The following is a 26,373-nucleotide window of genomic DNA, read 5'->3' on the forward strand; positions in this document are numbered from 1 at the left end:
TTTGTATTGTCGTCGGTGAAGACAGATAAAAAGCATCTTAATTTCTCTGCCATTTCTTTATCCACATTATAAATTCTCCTGTTTTTGCCTGTAGTAGTCCCATATTTGCCTTTCCTAAAATTTTCATTTTTTTTAAACCTAGAAAAACTGTAGAACCCTTAGAGTGCAGGAAGCCATGTAGCCCATCGAGTCTGCACCATCTCGTCAAAAAAGTATTTTGGCTGACCCACCTAAGTTACACATCTCTGGGTACTTAGGGGCAATTAACCATGGTCAATCCACTAATCTGCACATCTTTGGACTAGAGCACCTGAAGAAAACGGGGAGAACGTGCAAACTCCACAAAGACAGTCACTCAAGGTCAGAATTAAGCCCGGGTCCCTGATGCTGTGAGGCAGCAGTACTTATAGCTTGCATACTTGTGTTTTTGTCATCCATTTTTATGCTTGTTATTTCTGCTTTCCCTTTCAGTTTTTTGGTCCCCCTTTGCTGAATTTTAAAATGTCCCCAAACCTCAGGGTTCGTACTTTTTAGCAATTTTAAAAGTCTCTTCCTTTGATCTAATACAGTCCTTAAATTCTTGTGATTGGATCACCTTTCCTGCTGGACATTTGTCTCGAAGGAATGTAAATTTGTTGCAAACTATATTTTCTTTTGAATTTCTCGCAATTTCCTGTCTCCCATCATACCTTTTAATATAATTTCCCAATCAACCACAGCCAATTTGCCTTTCATACTTTTGTAGTTTCTCTATTACATCACTTTTCCTTACAGAATCTAAAATAGCCTATTCTCTTGTTGGTTCCTCAATATGCTGTTCTAGAAAACCATTTTGTATACATTCCAGGAAGTCATTTTCCACAGCATTAGTGGTAATTAGGTTTACCCAGTCTATATGTAGATTGAAGCCCCATGATAACAGCATTACCTTTGTTACATGCATCTCAAACTTCCTGATTTATATCATGCCCTGCATTACCACAACTGTTTAATGGGCTGATAAACATCTAATGTTTGCTGATTCTGGTCTTAGCTCCAATCAAACCGATTCTCTACCTCGATCAAGACCTGCTCTCATTAATGCACTAACATCATTCCTTATTAACAGCACTATCACCTCCTTTCCTTTTACCTTTCCTTCCTAAATGTCAAATACCCTTGAACCATCAGTTCGCAATCTTGGGCACTCTGTAGCCATGTTTCACAGAATACTACAGTGCAGAAAAGGCCCTTCAGCCCATCGAATCTGCAAAGATGCATGAAAGGTTCTGACTTGCTCATCTAATCCCACTAGCCAGCACTTGGCCCATAACCTTGAATGTTATGGCGTGCGAAGTACTTGTGCAAGTACTTTTTAAAGGATGCAAGATATCCTACCTCCACCACCCTCCCAGGCAATGCTTTCTAGATGATCACCACCCTCTGGGTAAAAACATTTTTCCTTGTATCCCCCTTAAATCTCCCACCCCTCACCTTTAACTTGTGTCCTCATAAGTCACCTCCTTTTCTTTCTCCCTATCCTTCTCAAATGTCAAATACCCTTGAATCATAAGTTTGCAATCTTGGGCACTCTGCAGCCATGTTTCCATAATGGCAGTTAGATCACACCTGATTACTTCCATTTATGCCATCAATTCATCTACCTTGCTGTTGTGTACACTCAGATAGAGTACCTTTAATTCTGTCTTTCAATTATTTTTGCAACCTCTAATCTTATCTCTTGGCACACACTTTAGGTTTTTCTTATAGCACAACTAATCTTTTAAACACTTAATATCTCCTTATTTGGCCACGCGCACATCTTCCCCCTTACCATTAAAACACTTCACAGGTGTAAAAGCACTAAAAGTTGCTGCTGCTCTAGTCTAGCTAAATTTCCACAGCTCATTGTCCCATGAAAATGAATCTCTAAAGGCTGAAAGTTTCTCTTACCAATTCTTTTTTCTTAAGCCTTTAAACTCTGCTATATCATGGTCACTACTGCCAACGGGTTCTAGAGTTCCCTAACCTGCTATAACACAAAGCTTGTGCTACCAAGTAAACCTGTTGGACTTTGAACTTGTGTTGAGAGACGTCTTACTGTGCTGCAGCAACTCCAGATTCTCTGACACATTGCTCCATGTAACAATGCAACACTGCGCTCAGGATCCGTTTTTACTCCTGATGCATCAATATTACAGGACCCTTATTGCATCCTGTGTGAAAAGCTAGGTGGAGCATGTGCAGTAGAAGCTTAGCCTAACTTTTCCAGTCCTACAGTTCCCCAAGTTTAAAAGGAACATTGGAAGTCACTGAAGAAATGGTTCCAAAAAGATTTTTTAATTACTTCTTTTTGTGGCGCATACAGGAACTCCTCCACCATATTGGAGCTTGTACTGAGTACAGTCAGCATCCCCTGGTTCCCCAATTCACTCACCAATGGAAACAATCTTACAGTATTTAAAGTAAGGTTACTCCTCTCTCCACACTACACTGCTGTTGCTACTGGTTTTGAATGCTGCGTGCAATGGTGATCACGTTCTTCTCTCCCTACTCCTGCCAACCTCCAGTTTCCCTCTGCCCCCACCCAACGCAAGATCCTATTCTCCCAGTTCTGACATTCCAATGTCTCGTCCTTGAGCTCCGGGAGTGTCCTGAACAAATTTGTATCCACATGACTGACATTCCTGCTCTAGATTAGAATTAATTTATATTGCCCTTATGTGGCCATATTTTGATAGTGTGTGACCTATCAGTGTCTGCATTTGAATGATCATGTCTTTCTAAAAAATTTTTTAATGTGATCTGAGCTCCACTGGCTAGGTCAGCATTTGCTGCTCAGCCCTAATTGCCCTTGAAAATATGGTGGTGAGCCATGCTCTTGAAAGCTGCAGTCCACATGGCATAGGTTTACCCATATGTTCAGGACCAAGTTCCAGGATTTTAACGAACGACAGATCTAAGTCAGGCGAGTGTGTGCCTTGGAGCAGGCGCTCCTGTTCTCATGCATCTGCTGCGTTTGTCCTTCTAGGTGGTAGAAGCTTGTTCGTAGAATATGCTGGTGAAGGACTCTTGGTGAGTTGCTGCAGTGCATCTTGCACAGGTACACAATGTGCATTGATGCTGAAGGAAATAAATGTTAAAGTGGTAGATAGGCTGCCAACCAAGGTGGCTACTTTGTCATGGACTGTGTTGAGTGTTGCAAGTATTGTTGGAGCCTTGTAACAGCCCCCTTCTTGTAACATCTTCAGTAGGCTTTCAGCTCTTTTGTTTTCCCCTGTTTCAAGTCTATCTCTCCTCAATGCCTTGCTTAGCCCCCTTACGAGGGTGTTGGCACTGATACAATCTAGATTACCCTGGATACAAATGGGTCCAAATGTTCTAGGAATCATAAACCCTTCTTGCTAACCATCTTTCTAGCCTTATATTTCTAAATTGCTTCTTTCTAAATTGCATATGGCAGAAGGAGTCTTAAGATCACAATGCACACCATCTTGCATCTCATTACCATTGGCTTCTAAGTATATAATGATTGCTGGATGAATCTTCCTCCTTCAAAATTTTTCCACCTGTTTTGTTATACCCTTTCCACTGCACCTAGAAAGTAACATACCAGTTACACCTGCAATATTGGGCAGAAGTCCCCCAACTACAGAATTCCCACAACTATTACTCATCAATTCTCATGGATTGGGTGGGGTGAAATCATGAGCAAGCAGGTGGTTCGCTCAGGACGAGGCTAAGTTCACTGCACTTTGGGTGTGCTGACACCTGCGATGTCCCCAAATGCAGTATACTCGACCGCAAAACTTTTGGGTCTCATCTCCTCTTTGGGTAACCACTCACTCTGCTACTGTGGTCTTACTCTTGGTTTACTTCTTTGTGTGCTGCACCACTGCCTTCGTTATAGAACCACATGCCATTGGACAAATTCAGATTGACAAAATTTCCTCAAATTAATTCCACCTCCTCACCCTGTAGATGATCATCTACCTGCCTTCTGTCACTTCATTAATTCTCTCCATCTCCAGACAACCTTTTTCCGGAATCAGTTTTCCAAACAATGTACCTATCCAAGTACATTGCTACATAGCCACCAGTTCTCAAGGTCAGCATTCCACAGTTTGACCAACATAACTTTGAACTTCATGCGTATCTACTGGAAACTTGACAGATGCAGGAAATCTCACTTAGGTCCTGATCCCATTATTACTTCTATGGTACTGTCGACTTAATTAAAACCATTTTCCATTTACCTGCCTGGTAATGCAGATCAGGTCTCATATTCTTGTCCTTTCTCTTGGTTACTCAGGATTGGTAAAAACCAAAGTTAGCTCTAGTTTTTAAATCTGAGACCCATTTTTAAGCCATCCACTTCTGTCTAAATTATACAAAAAATTGGATTGAGATTGACATGATCAGTAAGACATCTACTCTCAATCTTTTTCTAGTTACCACTTAAATACTCAAGCCACGTCTGAACAGAGAACAATCTGCATTGTCCAAATTTTTCGAATATTCTTACTCTCCAATTGCTTTGTAACAAAATCAAACATGCTATTTGCCTCCCTAACTACCTGCATACTAACTGCGTGATTCAGGTACAAGTAAATCCATTTACCTCTGAATGTACACATCTCCCAGTCTCCCACTGTCCAAAAATTAACATCTCCTACCAAAATGAATAATTTCACATTTTGCCATATTGTATCCCACTTGCTATATTCTTGCTTACTCGCTCAACCTATTTACATCTCTCTGCAGGCTCTTTGCATCCTTTTTAGCCACTTACTTTTCCATCTAACTTTGTATCAACAACAAACTTGGATATATTACACTCAGTCCCCTTATCCATGTCATTAACGTAGAGTATAAACAGCTGAGGCCCAAGTACCCATCCTTATAATATCCCGCTAGTTACAGAATGCCAACCTGAAAATGTCCTGTTTATTCCTGTGGTTTTCAGTTCAACAACCAATGATTAAACTATGTTAATAATTACGCCCCCCCCCCCCCCCCACCACCACCACAACCCCCCCCCCCGCCGGAATCCCACAAGTCCTTAATTTGTGTAATGACTTCATTTGGAGCTGATCAAATGATTTTTAAAAATTCAAATGTACTACATCCAATGATTTTCCCCATACCCATCCTTCTGCAATTGTACGAGGTACTGGTGAGGCCACAACTAGAGTACTGTTTGCAATGTTGGTCCCCTTATTTGCCAAAAGATATATTGGCCTTGGAGGGAGTGCAGAGAAGGTTCACCAGGTTGATACTGGACATGAGAGGGTTAGCTTATGAGGAGAGATTGAGTAGATTGGGCCTGTACTCGGAGTTTAGAAGGCTGAGGGGGGATCTTATAGAGACATATAAGATAATGAAGGGGCTAGACAGGGCAGAGGCAAAGAGATTATTTTCACTTAGGAAGGAAACAAGAACTAGAGGGCACAGCCTCAAAATAAGGGGGAGTCAATTTAGAACAGAGTTGAGGAGGAACAACTTCTCTCAGAGGGTAGTGAATCTTTGGAATTCTCTGCCCACTGAAGCAGTGGAGGCTACCTCGTTACATATGTTAAAGTCACATGTAGATAGATTTCTGATCAATGAGGGAATTAAGGGTTATGGGGAGCAGGCCAATAAGTGGAACTGAACCACTATCAGATCAGCCATGACCTTATTGAATGGCGGGGCAGGCTCGAGGGGCCAGATGGCCTACTCCTGCTCCTATTTAACAAAGATAACAAAGAACAACACAGCACGGGAAACAGGCCCTTCGGCCCAACGAGCCCGCGCCGCCGTCCCACTTATGTTTCTTATGTTGTGTTCCAATTCCCACTGCTTAAAAATTATTAAGACTGCTCCTTTAAATCTTCTTGCAGGTCTAGAGATCCTCCAGCCTCTGAAGGAAGGCCCCGACCTGGCAGTGACCTAGAGAACTGTAACACGTGGACCCAACCATTGGCTCACCCGTGACATCAGAGACCCCATCCATTTTACCGGCATTCAACCTGTCCATGCTGGAGCATTGTGTGGACATCCTCTGAACTCAAACCATAGCCCAACAGCGATTTGGAACACCTGACCTCACAAACGCAATTGCCAATGCAGGAAACTGCAACCATGGCAACAAATCCTCCACCCACACATACACCAACCAAAGCAAAGAACCTCACGGGACTATACGGTATATATCTATACCTTTGATACCACAGACTACACACACCAAATCCCAGGCCTAAACAAAAGCAGCCACTCCAAGAAGTGTGGGAAACGCACAGGCCTGCAGGTGAAACTGAAATAACATGGTCCCAGGGCCCTTCCCCAGCTTACTCCTGGCAAACGTCCAATCACTTAAAAACATGCTTGACGAACCTAAAGCCAGGACACAGAGTCTGCTGTATGTTCTGTTCCACAGAGACATGGTTCGCTCCTACTTCACCGGACTGTGCCCTACAACGGCAGGGTTTCTCAATCCACTGAATGAACTGTACAGCTGCCTCAGGCAAGGCCAGGGGAGTTGTCTGTCTTCTAAACAAGAACTTTTGGCGCTCAGACAAAGCAACACTGGCTAGTCTCTGCTCCCTGACAAAGAGTACCTGATGCTGAAATGCCACCCTATTACCTACTGTGCGAGTTCACCTCTTATCCAGACCACAGTCTACATCCCACCCCATGTGGATATGAAGACCACACTGGATGAAATATATACCACTCCAAATAGCCTTTAGACGAAACATCCTGAGGCCTTGGTCATCGTGGCAGGGGATTTCAAGCAAGCCAAGCTTAAGAGTGTGCTACCCAAGATATTACCCAACACTGTCCTTTCCCACTAGGGGCCATTGCTAAACGATCAAACATGCTTACTGCTCTATCTCCTGTCCACACTTCAGCAAATCAGACCACAATGCTGCTCCCAGTTTACAAGCAAAAACTGAAGTGGGAGAATCCAATCTCTGAGTCATTGGACTGATCAATTTTGAAGAACTCAATGACCAATCTGAATGAGTAAGGTATTACAATAAGAGACTTCATAGTAAGTGCGTAGAAGACTGTGTGCCACGGAGGCAAACCTGTGTGTTTCCCAACTGGAAACCATGGATGAACAGGGATAGCCACTGCTTATGAAGTCCAGATCTGAGGCATTCGAGTCAGATCTATACAAGAAATCCAGATGCGATCTACGGACATCCAAAGATGCTAAGAGACAGTACCAGACCAAGCTAGGCAGGTAGCCTTACGAACATCCACCAATTATGACAAGATCTGTACAACATAACAGACTACAAGATGAAAGCATGTAGAATCGCCAGCAACAATGCACTCCTCCCCAGTGAGCTCAACACATTGTATGCCCGTTTTGAGCAAGAGGTCAGTGAGAAGACATAAAGCCTCAGCCAAACTGGTATCCAAGGTCACCACTGTAGACGTCAGAGTGGCCTTCTTGGAAGTTAATCCATGGAAAGCAACTTGCCCAGATGGGGTATCCACATGAGCACTCAGATTCTGGGTGGACCAGCTGGCAGGTGTATATGCAGATATCTTTAACCTTTCCTTACACCATTCTGCTTCAAGACCGACAGCCATTATCCCTGTACCAAAGGAAAGCCAGGCAGCATGCCTTGATGATTACCGCCCGGTGCCCTTAGATGCACCATTATGAAGTGCTTCAAAGAGTTAGTCATAGCACACATCAACTCCAGTCTCCCAGATTGCCTGGATCCACTACAGTTCGCCTATCACCACAACAGGTCCATAGTAGACGCCATCTCCTTAGCTCTACAGTCAACCGTTATACACCTGGATAACAAGGACACTTAGCTCAGACTCCTATTTATTGACTACAGCTCACCCTTCAACACTATTATTCTGACAAAACTCATCTCCTAACTCAGTGGCTTGGGGCTCGGCTCCTCCCTCTGCGACTGGATCCTAGACTTCCTAACCCACAGAGCGCAATCAGTATGGATACGCAATGACACCTCCTCCACGATTATGCTCAACACCAGTGCCCTGGAAGACTGCGTCTTCAGTACCTTACAATACTCTTTATACCGTGTGGCCAAATTCCGCTCCAACTCCATTTTCAAGTTTGCTGATGACACCACCATAGTGGGTTGCATCTCAAACAACAATAAGATGGAGTACAGGAAAGAGATAGAGAATCTGGTGAAATGGTACAACGAGAATAATCTCTCCTTCAATGTCAGTAAAACAAAGGAGGTAGTCATCAGCTTTATGAAGCATAGTGAAGGACGTGCCCCTGTCTACATCAATGAGAATGAAGTGGAAATGGTTGACAGCTTCAAACTTCTTGGTGTCCAGATCACCAGTGACCTGTCTTGGTCCCTTCATGTTGACGTGATAGTTAAGAAAGCCCACGTTCTCGGAAGGCCATTTCCATTACGACTCTCACCATAAGGAGCATCCTTTCCGGATGTATGACAGCTCGGTATGGCTCCTGCTCTGACCAAGACTGCAAGAAACTACAAAGGTTTGTGAATGTGGCCCAGTCCACCAAATAAAGCAATCTCTCATCCATTGACTTCTCCCTGCCTCGGAAAAACAGCCAGCATAATCAAGAGACCCATGCACTCCAGACATGTTCCACCTTCTTCTGTTGGAAAAAAGATACAACTGTGAGATCACATACCAACTGACTCAAGAACAGTTTGTTCCCTGCTGCCATCAGACTTTTGAATTGACTTACCTTATATTAAGCTGATCTTTCTCTACACCCTAGCTATGACTGTAACACTATATTCTGCATTCTCTCCTTTCCCCCCATGTATGCTTTGTCTTTATTGCACGCAAGAAACAATACCTTTCACTGTATAAATTAAAACATAGAAAATTCTAACAAATTTGCCAAGCACTATTTCCACTTCAAAAATCTTTTCATTCTTCTGAAGCATATTATGATTTTGAAATGCTCTGTTAATAGATGCTAGTATTTTGCTTACTACTGACATTAGACTAAATGGCCTACATGATTCCCCATTTTCTCCTCCCTCATTTAATCATAAACAGTGACGTTATATTTGCTACCCTCCAATCCTTGGAAACTGTGCTAGATTTAAGGAATTCTGAAAGATCAAAAACATTCATTCACTATCACTGGAGTTACCACTTAAATTCCTATTATGCTTACAGGGGATATGCTACCACTTAGACCCATTATTTTCTCCAGTACTACTTCTTTCTTTATACCGGTTTTTAAAATTCTCACCAGACCCTTGATCCCCACTATTTTCAGAAATATTTTGCAATTTCTACAGTCAAGACAGGTTCAGAGTACTTGTTTAAGGTCTTTGTCATTTCCCTAATTTTGATGAACATACAATAACTCCAGTTTAGCATGAATGGGAATTGTTTAACTTACCTTTGTGTAACTACGTACTTCAGTATAGTTTAAATGAGCCACTTATTTCAGCTATTCCATGGTAGTGTTCACTCTCAAGCAAGCAAACTTTCTTAATCAAGTTTCCTTTTTCATTTTCTTTTATCCACTTATCGAATCTAATTTTCAATGTTTATATAGTTTCAACTTCAACTATTAATGCTAGAAATTAATTCTGAAAGCTTCCCAACTTTCTCTGTAAAGAAAGTCTCTCCTGTTCTCTGTTCAAAATTACGAATATAATCTTGTTTCTAAGGCCCCTTTTTCTATAAATAGTTGTTTCTATCTACGGTGTACCGTGATATCATTTTAAATATCTGTGTACATCACCTCACAACCCACGTGTTCAGTTCAAAAGATCTGCCTTTAAACATCTCTAATACAAAGGTCTACAATCATTCCACCTCCAACCCAATGACAACTCCAATGTTTCTGGTCACTGTAAACAAAGGAAGCACCATTTCACAACCAATATTTCCACCTCTATTAAGATTTTAAAAGCCCAATCCTGAGATTTCCACATTGTCCTTCACAGTACATGACATGTGACACATTACAATTGGACACATTAATTCATAGCATGTCAGTAAACTGAAGTTTGCGCTAGGACAAAATTGGCATTTACAAAATAGTACATAACTGAATTATAAATTGAAAAAAAAAGCTTCACATGTTTCTTGCCACAAAAATCAATAAATTAAATAGTCATGCATTTTGTATCCGGGTATCAAATATTTGAGAACAATGTAATGAATGCAACTTGCAGGTCACACCTTTTCAAATAGACATCCAAGTACTTTTTTTAAATGTGGTGAGTGTGTTTCTGCCTCATTAGCTTTTCAGGCTGTGTGTTCCAGGTCCCAAATCCACGTCCTAGCACATTATGCCAAAATGTTCAATGTCTTTCAGAAATCCAGAAAGGCAAAAGCCAACAAACATACTTCCCTCTTGCTTCTCCATCTATGAGATCAGTTATTTTTTCAAAGAAATCCAGCAAGGCCATTCCACATGCGTGACTTCTCAAGCCTGACCTCCAGGCTAGCACATATCCCCAGATACTATGAGGGACAATATAATACCTTGAAACAGTCTCCCCAGATTTTACCAAAAAGATTCATCAAGTGATATCAAAATAGTAATGGTCCAAGTGGGTATGGCAGCCTATGTGATGTTAACTCAGTGCTCAAGCCTGCCATTGGTTTTGTTAAAGGGCAGAGCTATAGAATCACATATGCTTTGTATGTAGAATTACTACAACACCAGGTTTCAGAGCATTTGGACCTTTAGTTTTTCTGTTGCATGTGAAATATATTCATTTCCTGTGTTCCAGAAGATTTATTTTATATGACATCACTTGGTGATGAATCTTTTTGGAAATTGCTAGAATTGTGATTTTAGTGCTGAACACCACTAAAAAACACAAATCTAAAGAACAATTCATATTACAGAACATGTTTGTTGACAGACGATTGGTATGACTGCCCTTATATATTTACACTAGAGGAGGGTGAAAGAAATTCACACTCAATATTCCAAAATTAGCACAATCTTAGTTTCAGGTAATCCATAATTTGGGATGCAAATAGGAAGACACCGATTCTACTATGGGAAGAAAAGTGTTAGTAGCTGAGTCATTTTAAGTCACATGCATCAACTAGTAGCTAGTTTTAAAACATGATTAAAGTATCAATCTCCTTAACTACAAGATGTAAAATATGTGGAGCATTTAAAAGGACAGCAAAACAGTGACAAAATAAAATTGCCAGGGGAAAGTTTTGTAAATTATTTCTCTGCTGAAATTCAAACTTTTGAATTACTTTGCACAATAGAATTATCCTAGAATTTGCCAGTTTCCACTTTTTCATCCAGCATTCTGCAGTGGCACCACATCAGCAGACTAAAGTTTAACTATATTTTGAATCAATGTACTGCAGGTTTGCTATCTATAGTATGTAACAATGCAGGCAGTTGCAGTGTTCATCACTTATGGAACCAGTAAAGGAATCATTTAAAGAGCAATTACCCCCTCTGGAACAGGTCCACATTGTAAAACTTGTGCAATTCCACTGAGAATTCCACTGTCGCTTGTACCTCGGTCATCTTCTTACTTTAGAAATATGCAAAACTTTTAGGGCATCACCATTATTACCTAAAAAAAACAGTAATATTTTAGGTTGCATCAAAAAAAATTTATAATTATAAAACAGTCCCAATATAGTGCGTACCTCGGTTTAGACATTTTCCATTGCATCACGCTAATTGTCAATAATTTTTTCTTTTCTGCTGCTCCGTGGTTGCTGTCATAAGCACATTGTAAACAACTAGAAAAGATAAATATATGCTTCACAATTAATAAATTATATAAAAAAGATTAGTAAAGCTAATTCAATTAATTCTTGATTTTTGAACATGTAAAAAAGGATTCAAACTTTCTATATTTAGGAAATTTCTGCTCTAATCCCAATTGTTTGCTGCAAAGAAAGATGTACAAATGCTATATATTCAATCAGTTCTGTTACTGCATACAGCTCTGGAAACAAAATTTAATAAATACCTTCAATATTCCCTGAAGTTAAGGTTAATGGACAAAAGTATGCACTCAAAGATATAAATCTTAATTTAATAGTTTTTAAAATGAGAATTAAATTGACTTTAAATGTGTTCAATGAATTTTAATAGTAGGCCGGTTAAATTATCTATATTCCAATGACTGCACTGAAAGAAATCAACATCTACCAGGACCAAAACAGACAGTTTTATTTTTTCTGACATGGAAATCTCAAGAAACAAATCAGCTTAATGCCTGGTTATCGCATTGTGGAACACTGTCACTGAAATAAAGCAGTTAACAAATGCTTAATTATGACTATTTTCAATCTGAAATGCTCTAAAATAAAAAAAACTGTAAAATTACTTAAAGTATCTGAACAAACTAATTAAAAGGTGACTATAAAATGCTATTTTTAAAGCATTCAATCATCAAACTGTCTACTATAAGTCACAACAAACGTCAGTTGTCAGGTTTGGGCAATGCATGGAATTTGGCATTCTGTGAAAGATAAGAGACTGCAATTCTTCTTGCACAAGGCAATTCAGAGAGGAAAATTAATTAGTTTGGAGATGACCAAAATTTAAATGCTCTTTTGTTTTGACTGCATAAAATCTAGGACAGTGACTGAACAGTTTCCCAGACCAAAAGCAATCCAAGTTCAGCATATGAAGGCACCAAAATAGTAGACATCAAGAGAACACGTGAAAGAGAGATCTCTTGAATGAGAGTGCTGTACATCTCTAATTTCTCAGGAAAGGCCAAGGCAAAGAAAATTTGGTGTGTCCACTACAACTTTCACCAACTTTTATAAATGCACCATAAAAGCGTTCTTTCTGATTTTATCACAGTTTGGTATGGCTTCTGCTTTGTCCAAGATCGCAAGGAACTACAAAGGATCTAAAACAAAGCCCAATCACACAAACCAGCCTCCCAGCCATTGACTCTGTCTACACTTCCCGCTGTCTCGGAAAGCTAGCGTAATCAAAGTCCTCACGCACGCTGAGCATACTCTCCTCCACCTTCTGTCAGGAAAAATGTACAAAAATCTGAGGTCATGTATAAACTAACTCAAGAACAGTTTCCTGCTGCCATCAGACTTTTGAATGGACCTACCTCGTATTAAGTTAATCTTTCTCGGCACCCCAGTTGTGACTGTAATACTACATTCTGCACTCTCTCCTTTCCTTCTCTATGTACGGTATGCTTTGTCTGCATAGCACGCAAGAAACAATACTTTTCACTGTATGCTAATACATGTGATAATAATAAATCAAATCAAAAGTGCACAAGCATAAGAGGGCAGGATGAGAGCATCCTTGAGCAAGACAGGAAGCATGAACAAAGGACAAATGTGTGCAAGGCAGTAAACAAGTGAAGCAGAACTAGTGTTTGCAACAAAGCAGCCAAGGTCATGATACAAAATGGCTTCAATGCTCATGTGGAAAGACTACATGCAGGGAACAAGCAAGAAAATCCCCGTATACTGAACAAGCCAACAGGTGTTATCAACCATGCTGATGTTCAGTGCAAGGATATCCTAAATCCCAGAACAGAAACTTGGAATGCCAGTTTTTAACTATTTATTTCTGCCAATTGGAAAAAGTGTGAAAAAATACAGATGAAACACAGTAAGGAAAAAAAGTCAGTCTTGTTGTAAATTATTCATTAACAAATGTTTAATGAACTTGAATCACACAACTTGAAAGGCAATAGTGAAGAACATTCACAATTAATTACAATAATGGTTACCCAGATAGTATGCTTAAATTACCCACCCCAATCTGAATTTATTTTCCTATATTCTGAGGATACAATTTCGTCAAAATAACAACCCAAAGGTTTTAACACTGCGAGCTAAATCCAGCAACACAAATTCACAGGAATATAGCTATGAGTGGAATTTATGGGTCTCTCACACAGACTCATCTGCACAATAGATTGATTCTTTAAGAGCTCTGCTTTGCAATTGGGTGCGGCTATGATCTACGTCTCCACTTCGCTTCACAAAATATGTTTCATCCTGCCGCTAGGTTAATATGCATTTCACAATTCCTTGTGCCTATCAGTCTCCCTTTTAGCCAATTCTTTACTGTTCATTTCATTCCATTCCAACTTCCTAGCAATATGCTAAAAGTGAATGACAGTATGGGAATATGAAAAAGCCTGAACACACGAGCAAGATCGCGGCGATTTGGTGCTAAAATACCAACCATCAATAAAGAGAGACCAATAGTACAGTAGCACTACATCTTTGGAGGGGCACAGATCACGGTACTAAGTTATCAACAAGCCACACTGCAAACATTAATAAGTTATTTCTTAATCCAGCTACTTAATTTATCCTGATCAATCTGAAGACAGACTATGCATAACAGGTTCCAGCAGAGGTCATTCCTCCATATGATGAAGTTGCCTGTGTTTCAAATTTGCTCAGTTTGTAAGATGCATCCTTTAGCTGCTTTAAAGTCATGGTCAGGCATTAATGTGCCCAACCACAGACCACTCAAATCTTTTCTGGCCCTGTACACTGCACAAGCAAAAAGAGTGTATGTGTACAGTCAACGAGGCAGAGAATATGAAAAAATTCTCAACACAAGAGCAAGATCATAAAAGTTGTGTCACCCATATTAAAGGCTAGCTGTCACAGAGGGAGACGCACAAATGCTAAAAGCCAGTGTTAGAATTTTGCTATAGACACAAGGATGCATGTCTCTGGGCTGCACAGCGGCACAACGATTAGCACTGCTGCCTCTCCACGTCAGGAGCCTGGGTTTGATTCCTGGCTTAATTACTGTCTTTGTCTGCATGGATTTCCTCCAGATGCTCTGGTTTCCTCCCATAGTCCAGTGCTGGTTAGGTGCATTGGCTGTGCTAAATTTGTCCTCAGTGTACCCAAACAGGCGCCACAGTGTGGTAACTAGGGGATTTTCATAGTAACTTCATTACAGTGTTAATGTAAGCCTACTTATGACACTATTAAATAAACTAAACTAAACTCTAAAAGCATCATTGCAATAAACATGGAATACAATTTTATTTATGGCTTCACCTTCAAAAGCTTCAAATTCAAAATCTTATCTAACGACTTCTGCAAAACCCGCTCATTCACTGGCTGACCAATCTTAAAAAGAATTCAAGTACATTATTCAATGAAGAACCATTGTGACTAAGAGAACCAATAGGGGCCTATGTTCTAGTTAAGAACTCTCACATTGTAATGAAATATTAAACCAGCAATCAAATTATTTTCTAAATTATTGAGTTTAATCACATTTTTAAAAATTAATTTTACAGGATGTGGGCATCACTGGCTAGACCGGCATTCATTGCCCATCTCTAACTGCCCTTGAGGTGGTGGTGGTGACATCAAGTTGTCTTCTTGAATTGCTGCAGTCCACTTATTTTAAGTTTATTTACAGTGCTAATAGGGAGGGGGCTTCTGGATTTTGACCCAGCAACAATGAAGGAACAGTACTGTATTTCTGAATCAGGATAGTGAGTGACTTGGAAGGGAATGACCTAGTGGTTTGAATGAATGTTTGTGGAAGGGGTGCAAATCAAGTAAACTCCTGTGTTCTGGATAGTATCAAGCTTTTTGAATGTCGTTCGAGCTGCACTCACCCAGCTAAGTGTAGAATATTCTATCACATTCTGACTTGTGCTTTGAAGATAGCGGAGTGGCTCTGAGGAGTCAGGAAGTGAGTTGCCTGCCATTCCCAGCCTCTGACCTGCTCTTGTAGCCACAATATTTTTAGCCTTCAGCTGTTTCTTAATATCACATGGAGTGAATCGAATTGGCTGAAGACCCTCACGCTGTGGACCACCGAAGGCAGCTGAAATGGATCATCCACTTGGCACTTCTAGCAGAAGTTTGATGCAAGTATTTTAGTGTCATCAATTACACTAATGTGCTGAGTTCCCCATCACTAAGGATGGTGATATTTGTCGGGCCTCCTCCTCTAGCAACTCGTTTAAGTATGTACCTCCATTCACAACGGGATCTGGCAAGACTATGGAGCTTAGGTCTGATCCATTGGTTGTGGAATCGTTCAGCTTGGCCTCTTACTTGCTGCTCAGGGCTACTTGCATGTCAGGCAGAATACTTTGCAACTGGCACCTCATTTTTAGGTATGCCTTGTGCTGCTCCTTGCATGCCCTCCTGCTTTCTTCATAACCAGAGTTGATCCCCTGCGTTGGTGGTAATAACCATGAGATTACAGACTGTGATGAAAACAGAAGCATCGATGGGAATTTTAATGGGCATTCAGGAAGAAAATGGTTTATCTTAATATACCAGCAGATATTACCAGACAGCAGATTTTTATGGAATTTTATTTTTATGTCTAGGTGAAAACTATCCTGCCTTATACTTCATTCAAAACACTTGGCAACTGTGTTGCTAATTTAATCCACTGTGTCTATTCTCTTACTTTATGGCAGTGTACAGATCGTATTACTTTAAAGCCTCAATTTCTGGAGGACTGAAACATGTGGGTCAGGTATTTTGAAAACATTTGTTGCTAGCTTATACCTCTCATTTCCTTGGGCCAGTTTAAATACTTGGTGTCTAGGAACTTAACGCTTTATTTGTGCACTGCAACTACAGGTTTAGATGGTGGGGTGATGTTATTGGGGATACTGACAAATTCTTTGAATTCCACTCATGCAAGTCTGAATATGCTATACTCATGTCTGTAGTGACATATAGGGAGTTTATAAAGGCTAGTGCAAATTGCTTACCCATAGCCATGTCTTTGATTTGAAGATAAAATTCACCATTGAATTCAAAGTTTTTTTGGTAATCAAACGTGCAATAGCCAAACAATAGTTTAATTTGGCCTGTCAGGCCAGGGGAATTTATTAAAGACATTTCAGACAGCAAATCTCTTGTCTGTTTCTATCTGTGTGTACAGACTTAATGTTTAATGTAAAAGTATGTAATTTAGGGACACAGTTAGTGAGATTAATGCTTTCATATAGCGCCAGTTTCTCAATGTAACCAAAGTGCAAAACATGGATAACCACGTGAGATGGTGCATTAACTTGGAAAAACAAATCACTGAAATATGAAGACTACGCGAATTCAACTATTTGCAATCTGACAGTTAGCTTGGTACTTCAACATTAATTTGAGAGTATTCCCCATGTTGCACAGTTGAACCTTTGGAAATCAGCACTCATTTAGTTTCACTTTAAAACAGAAGGAGTGAGGGGAAAGAAACTCAAAGTTGGCAGAACAAAACCTAATATTGCTGGAGTGCGCTAAATGCTTGTAATTTTTTTTAAATGGCTGCAAATCTGAGACTCATTTCCAATAAGTTTCTTTGCGCCAAGTTGTTAGAAGTTTCATTTTGGAAAAGAAATATGGGAGATTCATTTATTATAAATTAACAAAAATATGTTATTTATAGATTCCAAGTTAAAAGATTAAATTATTTATGTACAGTCTTTGGCTACCTTCTCTATCTAAAGAAATCCATCCCTAAAAAAATTCAATACAAGTACAAAATGTAATGTTACGAGTGCATGACTGCATCACCTAATAAAGGAATTGGTAAAAATAAAAATCATCCGGAAAATCAAAAAGTAACTCAAGAAAATCTCAGGAGCCGGTGGTGGTGGGGATAATAACTTGAACCAAGGGCTAAAATGGCCTACGTTCCTTGTGATTATATCAGCAAGCAACCAGTTAAGAAACAATGATTCATGCAGCCCTCCTTCTCCTGAGAACAAATTAGAGGAACCACATTCCAGTTCTTCATACCCAACACCTCTGCAATTAAGGAGCTCACTTCTTGAAAAGAATGCTGTGATTCCTATTAAACACAGTAAAATTTAAAAAGAAAAATGCTTCAATGATTCTGGCAAAAGTTGTGAATCTTTCCTTTACACCTTGCAGTTGTCAAACCAAAAATTGAACTTTTGAATATTAAACGTACTTTCATTCTCCTAAGGCTGCTTCAAGTAAGAATGCAGCTAGCCACAGAGGACGTAATTACACCAACTATACTCAGTGCACCAGACATTCCCATGCATCTTACTGCGGCTATGTTTCATACACTTTATCTACGTTTTATGCTGAAGACAGATGCACATCTCTGGAGAAGCTGTATAGGCTCAAAACATTAACCCTCCTTCTCTGTTTGCAGATGCTGCCAGACCTATAGCCTCTTACTTTGATAAGAGAAGGGATTAAGGGTTATGGGGAGAGGGCGGGAAAGTGGAACTGATCCACGACAGATCAGCCATGATCTTATTGAATGGCGGGGCAGGCTCGAAGGGCTAGATGGCCTACTCCTGCTCCTATTTCTTATGTTCTTATGTTCTTATTATACACCTATGATTGTGGCCAAATTCCCCTCCAACTGATTTTCAAGTTTGCTGATGACACCATTGTTGTGGGTCAGATCTCAAATAATGATGAGAGTGTGTGTACAGGAAAGAGATAGAGAATCTGGTGAATTAGTGCGACGACAATAATCTCTTCCTCAATGTCAACAAAATGAAGGACATAGTCATCCACTTCAGGAAGCGTAATGGAGAACATGCCCGTCAACATTAACGAGGATGAAGTGGAAATTGTCGAGAGCTTCAAGTTTCCAAATGTCCAGGTCACCAACAATCTGTTCTGATCCTTCCATGCCAATGGTATAGTTAAGAAAGCCCATCAACAGCTCTACTTTCTCAGAAGATAAGGAAATTTGGCATGTCCACTACGATTCTCACCAACTTATTGGATGCACCACAGAAAGCATTCTTTCTGGCTGTATCACAGCTTTGATGTGGAGATGTCAGCATTGGACTGGGGTGGGTACAGTAAGACTTAACACCTAGTTAAAATCCAACAGGTTTATTTGGAATCACGAGATTTCAGAGCACTGCTCCTTCATCAGGTGAGGGGACTGTCCATTCATCTGATGAAGGAACAGCATTCTGAAAGCTCATGATTCCAAATAAATCTGTTGAATTTTAACCTGGTGTTGAGAGACTTCTTACTTATCACAGCTTGGAAAGGCTCCTACTCTGTCCAAGACCGCATAATTCTACAAAGGGTGGTGAATGAAGCCCAGTCCATCACGTAAACTAGCCTCCCATCCATTGACTCCATCTACACTTCCTGCTGCCTCAAAAAAGCAGCCAGCATAATCAAGGATCCCACGCACCCCAGACATACTCTCTTCCACCCTCTTCTGTCAGAAAAAAATACAAATGTCTGACATCAACCAACCAACCAACCCAAGAACAGTTTCTTCCCCTTTTCTCGCCACCTCTCCCCCTCAACCCAGCTACAGGAAACAGCAACCCTGCATCCAGGCTGTCCAGTCCTGTCAGAATTTTATACATTTCAATGAGACTCCTTCTCACTCTTCTAAGCTCCAGTACACACAGACCCAGTTGACCCAGTCTCTCCTTGTATGACAACCCTGCCATCCTAGGAATCAGTCCAGTGAACCTTCACTGCACTCCCTCTATGATAAATATATATTTTCTGAGATAAGGAGACCAAAACTGCACATAAAACTCCAGGCACGGTCTCACCAAGGCTCTATACAGCTGCAGTAAGGCATCCTTGCTCCTATACTCAAGTCCTCTAGCAATGCAGACCAACATACCATTTGCCATCCTAACTGCGTGCTGCACCTGCATGAATATTTCAGTGACTGGTGTACAAGGGCATCCAGAACCTTTTTTATGTCAACACTTTCCAATACATCATCATTCAAATAATATTCCGCTATTCTGTTTCTTTGTCCAAATTGGATAACTTGGTTTATGCACATTATACTGCATCTGCCATGTATTTGCCCACTCACTCAACTTGTCTAAATCACCTTGAAGCCTCTTTACATCCTCCTTACCATTCACATTCCCATCATGTTTCATGTCATCTGCAAACTTGAAAATATTACATCTGGTGCCCAAATCATTTATGGGTATTGTGAATAACTGGAGCCCCAAGCTCTGAACCTGCGGGACCCCACTAGTCACCGCCTGCCACTCTGAAAAAGATCCATTCATTCCTACCCTTTGTTTCTTGTCTGCTAACCAATTCTCAATTCATACCAATATCTTACCCCCAATCCCATGCGCTTTAATTTTGTACAATAATCTGTTATGAGGGACTTTGTCAAAACCTTCAATTCCTCCTTCTAACTAGTCCCTTGGTTCCCTAACATTTCTGAGAAGTTGTCTTCTTCTGTGAAGACAGAAATAAAGTTGGTTGTGAGATTGCTTAGTTCTATTTCATGCTGCTTCCAATATTTATCATCCATTTAGTTCTGTATTTACCAAAGTGGCATCTCATTTTACGTATACTTGGTAATGATGCCCTTGATATGCTCTCCTGCAGTCTTGACTAAACCAAAGTTGCTTGTTATTCACATGGAACATTTCAGACAATCGACTTACTGTCGGATACACATCTCCAAAATGGAAAATGTTTGCTAACAGAATGGTGACACCCATAGAACCTGAAAAACTTCTCATCTCGGGAATAGGGAGAAAAACATCTGATAGAGAGCCCAGTTCCATTCAAAATCCACAACATAAATTGAAAAATTAGGTAAATTGGCTAAATTTCTAATCCTATGCCTGCTTCCTATTGCATCCATACCTTCTGAATAAAGATTCTCGACGACTTAACCTGCATCAGCCACAATCTGCAAGCCCTAGAAAAGGAAAAAGAACTTCACTGGCCCTTTGTGCCATAACTACTAAAAGGATTATTGTTCTATAAACAACTTTTATCTTTCATTTTACAATTGCCTAAACCTTTTGAGGTCTCTACAGCAACTAAATATTTTAAATAAAAAACTACCCAAAAATGAATAGTCCTACAAAAGCTAGCTCAGTACAAATTCAACACTACAAATCTAAAGCTAATAGAATTTTCAAGTACTTGTATGTTCGACTAAAACCGACAGAAGGAAGTTATGTTGCAATTTTGATAGCGAGTTCTGTATGCATATTGATTTAATTTAGTTATAAATCTAACTTTAGGAAACATGTCAGCAGGATGAGCTGGTATACATTTCACTTTTCACTCCTACTTGCACTTCCAAGGGCGATCATCTGAAATAAGGAAATTGCCACTGATGCAAATTATTTGATTTTGCTTCTATTGTGTTTAATTTCCATTGTAAAAAAACTAAAGACTCGATAGCAATAGGACCAAAGAAAGAAATCCAACTCACATCCATTCAACTAATCAATACACTCCTTAATTCAGTTTCAAGAGCAGAAGCCACAGGAGTTCTCCAAACTCCAGATAGTGGTAGAGATAAATATACAAACATTGTATTTCAATAAACAGCACCATCTATCCCAGACTTTTTTTCTCTTTTAAACAGCAAGACTTCGTTTAAAATTAACTACCATCATGCGATTGACAAAACCATAACAATCTATATATGGATATAGAACTTAATTGTTTGATATGTTAATAGTGACAGAGCAGGAGCAGTGACACCAATACAGCATCCTCTGTAAATTTACACAACTTATAAACAAAATATTTCTTAGTCTTATTGCTCAAAGAATTTGCCTACTAAATATTTTAGCAAAGGCATCCAGCTAATTCCACATTATCCTTTCCGGAATTTTGAAAAGATTAACATTAGTGTAAAACCACATTTTAAATAAAAGTATTTCCATTTTCTTTCCTCTTACAGGATTAATATGAAAGTTCCTGAGAGAAGAAAATACACTCCCTACCAACATTATGTAAATGAAATGTATTAAATATATGCTTGTTACATTAATACATTAACACAAATACATTCAATAAATGCTCATTATTGACACAATCACAAAACGGATTCAACACCGAAAGGGGCCATTCAGCCCATCATGTCTGTGCTGGCTCTCTGTAAGAACAACTCACCTGGTATCACTCCCCTGCCTTTTCCCCCACAGTCCTGCATTTTTTTGGTTTTCAGGTAACAATCCAATTCTCTTTTGAAAGATGTGATTAAAACTGCCTCTATCACGCACTTAGGCAGTGCATTCTAGGTCTGAACCACTCACTGAGTAAAAAAGGTTTGCCTCATGTCATGATGCTTCTTTTATCAATCATCTTAAGTATATGTCCTCTCATCAGTTTCTCCCTATTTACTCTCTTCATAGTCCTCATGATTTTGAATACATTTAAACATTTTCTTCACCAGGAGAACAACCCAGCTTCTCCAATCTGTCTAATAACTTCAGTTCCTCAGCCCTGGATCCAATCTTTTGAACCTTTTGCACTTTCTCTGATGCCTTTATGTCTCTCAAAGTGTGGTGCTCAGAATTCAATGCAATACTCCAGTTGAGTCCAACAGATTCATTTTGTTTGTTTTTGTATTCTATGCCACTGCTAAAAGCCCAGGTTCGGTATGCTTTTTAAAAATTGCTCTCCCAAACTATCGTGCCACCTCCAGAGTTATGTGCATATATGCCCCAAGACCCTCTGCTTTGCATTTTTGTTCAAGAGATATGGGAGTTAAAGTAAAGTTTTATTTATTAGTCACAAGTAAGACTTACATTAACACTTCAATAAAGTTACTGTGAAGTTCCCCTAGTTGCCACACTCAGGTCCTTGTTTGAGTCAATGCACCAACGTCTTTCAGATTGTGGGAGGAAATGCAGGGGGGAACATGCAAACTCCACACAAACAGTGACCCAAACCAGAAATTGAACCCAGGACTCTGGCACTGTGAAGCAGCAGTGCTAACTACTGTGCCACCATGCCACCCATTTATAAGAGGGTAGGCTAGCATTTACGGCACATCCTTAATTGCCCTAGAGATGGTAGTGGTGAGCCAGCTTCTTGAGGCACTGCAGTGGTGTAGGGTACACTGAGTACTGTTAGGGAGGGAGTTCCAGGAGTTTAACCCAGTGACAGTGTAAGATTTTGAATTTAGAAATCTCTTTAGAATTGTATCCTTTATTTCATATTACTTCTCCTCATTCTCTCCACCAAAACACATCTTTTCATATTTTTCTGCACTAAATTTGATCTGACACTTGCCCACCCATTCCACCAGCCTGATTATGTCCTTTTGAATTTTAACATTATACTTGTCATAGTTTAATGCTTCCCAGGGAGAATGGAAACTATACTTGTGAAATGGGTTTCTCAGTTGTGTTAGAAATGAAAGGGGGAAGTTCTGACTGTAGCTTAAAGTGCAAGTTTTCTATAAAAACAGTATCTAGTCAATTTCAGTCTAGTTCTTACATTGAGTCTTAAAACATGAAATCTTGCTGTGTATTCCTTTCCAATCTCAATTGAAAGTTTGAATTTCATAAAAGAAAACAGTCAGTAATGATTGAAACATAACGTTTACTTAGAACTGGAAATCTAACCAAATCACAGTTTTGTGTATTAAGAATTCAATGGCACTGCCTCGAGGAACCAGATTCGCATAGACAGGCAGGATTACAATACATTGTAATGTGCTCAATTACAATCATAGAAACATAGAAGATAGAAACAGAAGCGATTCGGCCCTTTGAATTTGCTCCACCATTATTTTAATCATGGCTGATCATCAAATTCAATATCCTGATCCCACCTTTCTCCCAAATCCCTTTATCTCTTTAGCCCAATTTTCTTCATGGAATCACACAATGTTTTGGCCTCAACTATTTCCTGCGATAGTGAATTCCATACCCTCTGAGTGAAAGCATTTCTCCTCACCACAGTTCTAAGACATTTACTCCTTATCATCAAACCATGACCCCTAGTTCTGAACTTCCCACTATTGGGAACATTCTTTCTGAATCCACCCTGTCGAGAGTTTCTATAAATTGCTATGAGATCCCCTTTCACTCTCTAATGAATATAATCCTAATTGATTTAGAACAAAGTACAGCGCAGGAATGGGCCCTTCAGCCCTGAAAATTCATGATGATCACGATGCCCGAACTTAACTAAAAAAAATCCTTCTGCCTTTACTCAGTCCGTATCACTATTTCCTCCCTATTCATATACATATCCAAATGCCTCAAATGTTGCTAATGTGTCTGCTTCCACCACCTCTGGCAAAGTGTCCCGGACACCCACCACTCTGTGAAAAACTTCCCCTGCACATCTCCCTTAAACTTTCCTCCTCTCACACTGAACCTATGCCCCCTCGTACAGAACCACAGAATCCTACTGTGCAGTCTGCTCCGACCACAATTCCACCCAGGCCCTATCCCCATGCATAGCTAATGCTCCTGACAATAAAGGACAATTTAGCACGACCAATCTATCTAACCTGCAAATCTTTGGACTGAGGGGGAAACCAAAGCACCTGGAGGGAACCCACGCAGATACAGGGAGAATGTGCAAACTCCATACAGACAGTGATCCAAGCTGGGAATCGAACCAGGTCCCTGGCACTGTGAGGCAGCAGCGCTAACCACTGTGATATCATGCCGCCCTCTAATTTACACTTCCACCCTGCAAAAAAGTCTCTGATAGCCGAAGTTTGGCAACAGGGATCAGTGCTGGGTCCACTGTTTTTTGTCATTTATATTAATGATTTGGATGAGAATATAGGAGGCATGGTTAGTGAGTTTACTGATGACACCAAGATTGATGGCATAGAGGACAGTGAAAATTATCTCCGATTGCAACTGGACCTTGATCAACTGGGCCAGTGGGTTGACAAATGGCAGATGGAGTTTAATTTAGAAAAATGCGAGATGATGCATTTTGGTAGACTGAACCAGAACAGGACTTACTCAGTTAAAGGGGAGAGTTACAGAACATAGAAAACAATCGAGGTGTACAGGTTCATAGCTCCTTGAAAGTGGAGTCACAGGTGGACAGAGTGGTGAAAAAGGCATTCAGCATGCTTGATGTCATTGGGCAGAACACTGGATACAGGAGTTGGGACTTCTTGTTGAAGTTGTACAAGACATTGTTACAGCCACATTTGGAATACTGTATACAGTTCTGGTTATCCTATTATAGAAAGGAGATTATTAAACTAGAAAGAGTGCAGAAGAGATTTATTAGGATGCTACCAGGGCTTGATGGTTTGAGTTATAAAAGCAGCTTGATAGATTGGGACTTTTTTCCTCTGCAGCATAGAAGGCTGAGGAGTGATCTTATAGGTGTATAAAATAATGAAGGGCATGGATCAGCTGGAAAATCAATATCTTTTCCCAAAGGTAGGGAAGTCTAAAACTAGACGGCATAGGTTTAAGGTGAGAGGGAAGAGATACAAAAGTATCCAGAGGGGCAATTCTTTCATACAGAGGGTGGTGAGTGTCTGGTACAAGCTGCTTGGGGTAGGTACAATTTTGTCTTTTAAAAAGCATTTAGACAGTTACATGGGTAAGATGGGTAAAGAGGTATATGGGCCAAATGCAGGCAATTGGGATTAGTTTAGGATTTAAAAAAAAGACGGCATGGAGAAGTTGGGACTGAAATTTTGCACCAGTTACCACACATGCACAATGCACCAATGTGGCTGGACATTATGTTGTGTGCCAGTTGTGATGTGGGTATGCTGGCGTTGGACTGGCGTAAACACAGTAAAAAGTCTGACAACACCAGGTTTTAGTCCAGCCTATTTATTTGATAATATACTCACAAGCTTTCGAGGGACACCCTCACCTGACGAAGAGGGTGTCCCTCGAAAGCTTGTGAGTATATTATCAAATAAATAGGTTGGACTAAAACCTGGTGTTGTCAGACTTTTTACTGTGTGCCAGTTGCACAGAGCAAGAGACAGATCAGAATCTAGAGTACATCAGCAGCCACAAGCATAAAGTAGAGAAAGCTAAGATCTTTCCTACAGCAACATCATGCATTTTAGAGTGGTAAGGTATACTGACTCTACCAAAGCATCAATGAAAATAAGATCCCAATTAACGATGATAAAAACGTCAGACCTCTTTGAAAATAAGAGCAGAAAATAGAATGAAATAGCTAAACTGCTAATGCTGGTCAGAATTCCTATATTCCAACTTTTGCATCTATATAAGCAAGACAATGGAAAATAAAGCCAGAGATGTGGTTTCTGAAAGGTATGAGGAGGAATAGTTGGACAACACGCAACTGATGAGGAAGTTTTAAAGAAAGCAGACACAATGAACTTTGGCAGATGATCACCAAGAAGCAACTACAATTCTTTGGGCAAAAATTTACAGTAGAGAAACCAGAGCATCTGCTAAAACTGATAATAATAGAGCACGAGAGATAAAGCAGAGCAGAAATACACCAAGATGTTGGTTGCTGTCAAGGCCCAGGAAAGTTGGAGAGCCATGATCACTAGAAGAATTAAAGTGGACAATATGCATGAGTCAGCATTGATAAGACATTCCAACTTATATTCCCTTCCCCTGTTATTTGAGGCACAATCACAACTCCTCAAAATAATTCACTTCAAAATAAAAAAGCCCAGATTATGGTGTCAATTTAATTCTTGAGAAACAATTCCTCCTGCTTTATCCCATGTAAAAATAAAGG

At 40.0% G+C, this 26,373-nt stretch overlaps 1 protein-coding gene across 5 annotated transcripts in view; it reads right to left on the reverse strand.

Annotated features, from left to right (window-relative positions):
- The window catches only part of fam135a (family with sequence similarity 135 member A), a 193,127-nt gene that overhangs the window by 165,067 nt on the left and 1,687 nt on the right, over nt 1–26,373 (reverse strand). For 4 of the 5 annotated variants that reach the window (XM_080191973.1, XM_080191971.1, XM_080191976.1 and 1 more), the window contains exons 2-3: nt 11,605–11,700; nt 11,403–11,528 (exon numbers count right to left, since the gene is read on the reverse strand). In XM_080191973.1, coding sequence (XP_080048099.1) covers nt 11,403–11,479 — 77 coding nt within the window. In that variant the 5' untranslated portion in view covers nt 11,480–11,528; nt 11,605–11,700. The remainder of the gene's footprint in view (nt 1–11,402; nt 11,529–11,604; nt 11,701–26,373) is intronic. The other variant, XM_080191972.1, reaches the window with a different exon arrangement.

The sequence above is a fragment of the Carcharhinus amblyrhynchos genome, chromosome 7 (genome assembly GCF_965287045.1).
Source record: "Carcharhinus amblyrhynchos chromosome 7, sCarAmb.v2.hapA, whole genome shotgun sequence".
Lineage (NCBI taxonomy): Eukaryota > Metazoa > Chordata > Chondrichthyes > Carcharhiniformes > Carcharhinidae > Carcharhinus > Carcharhinus amblyrhynchos.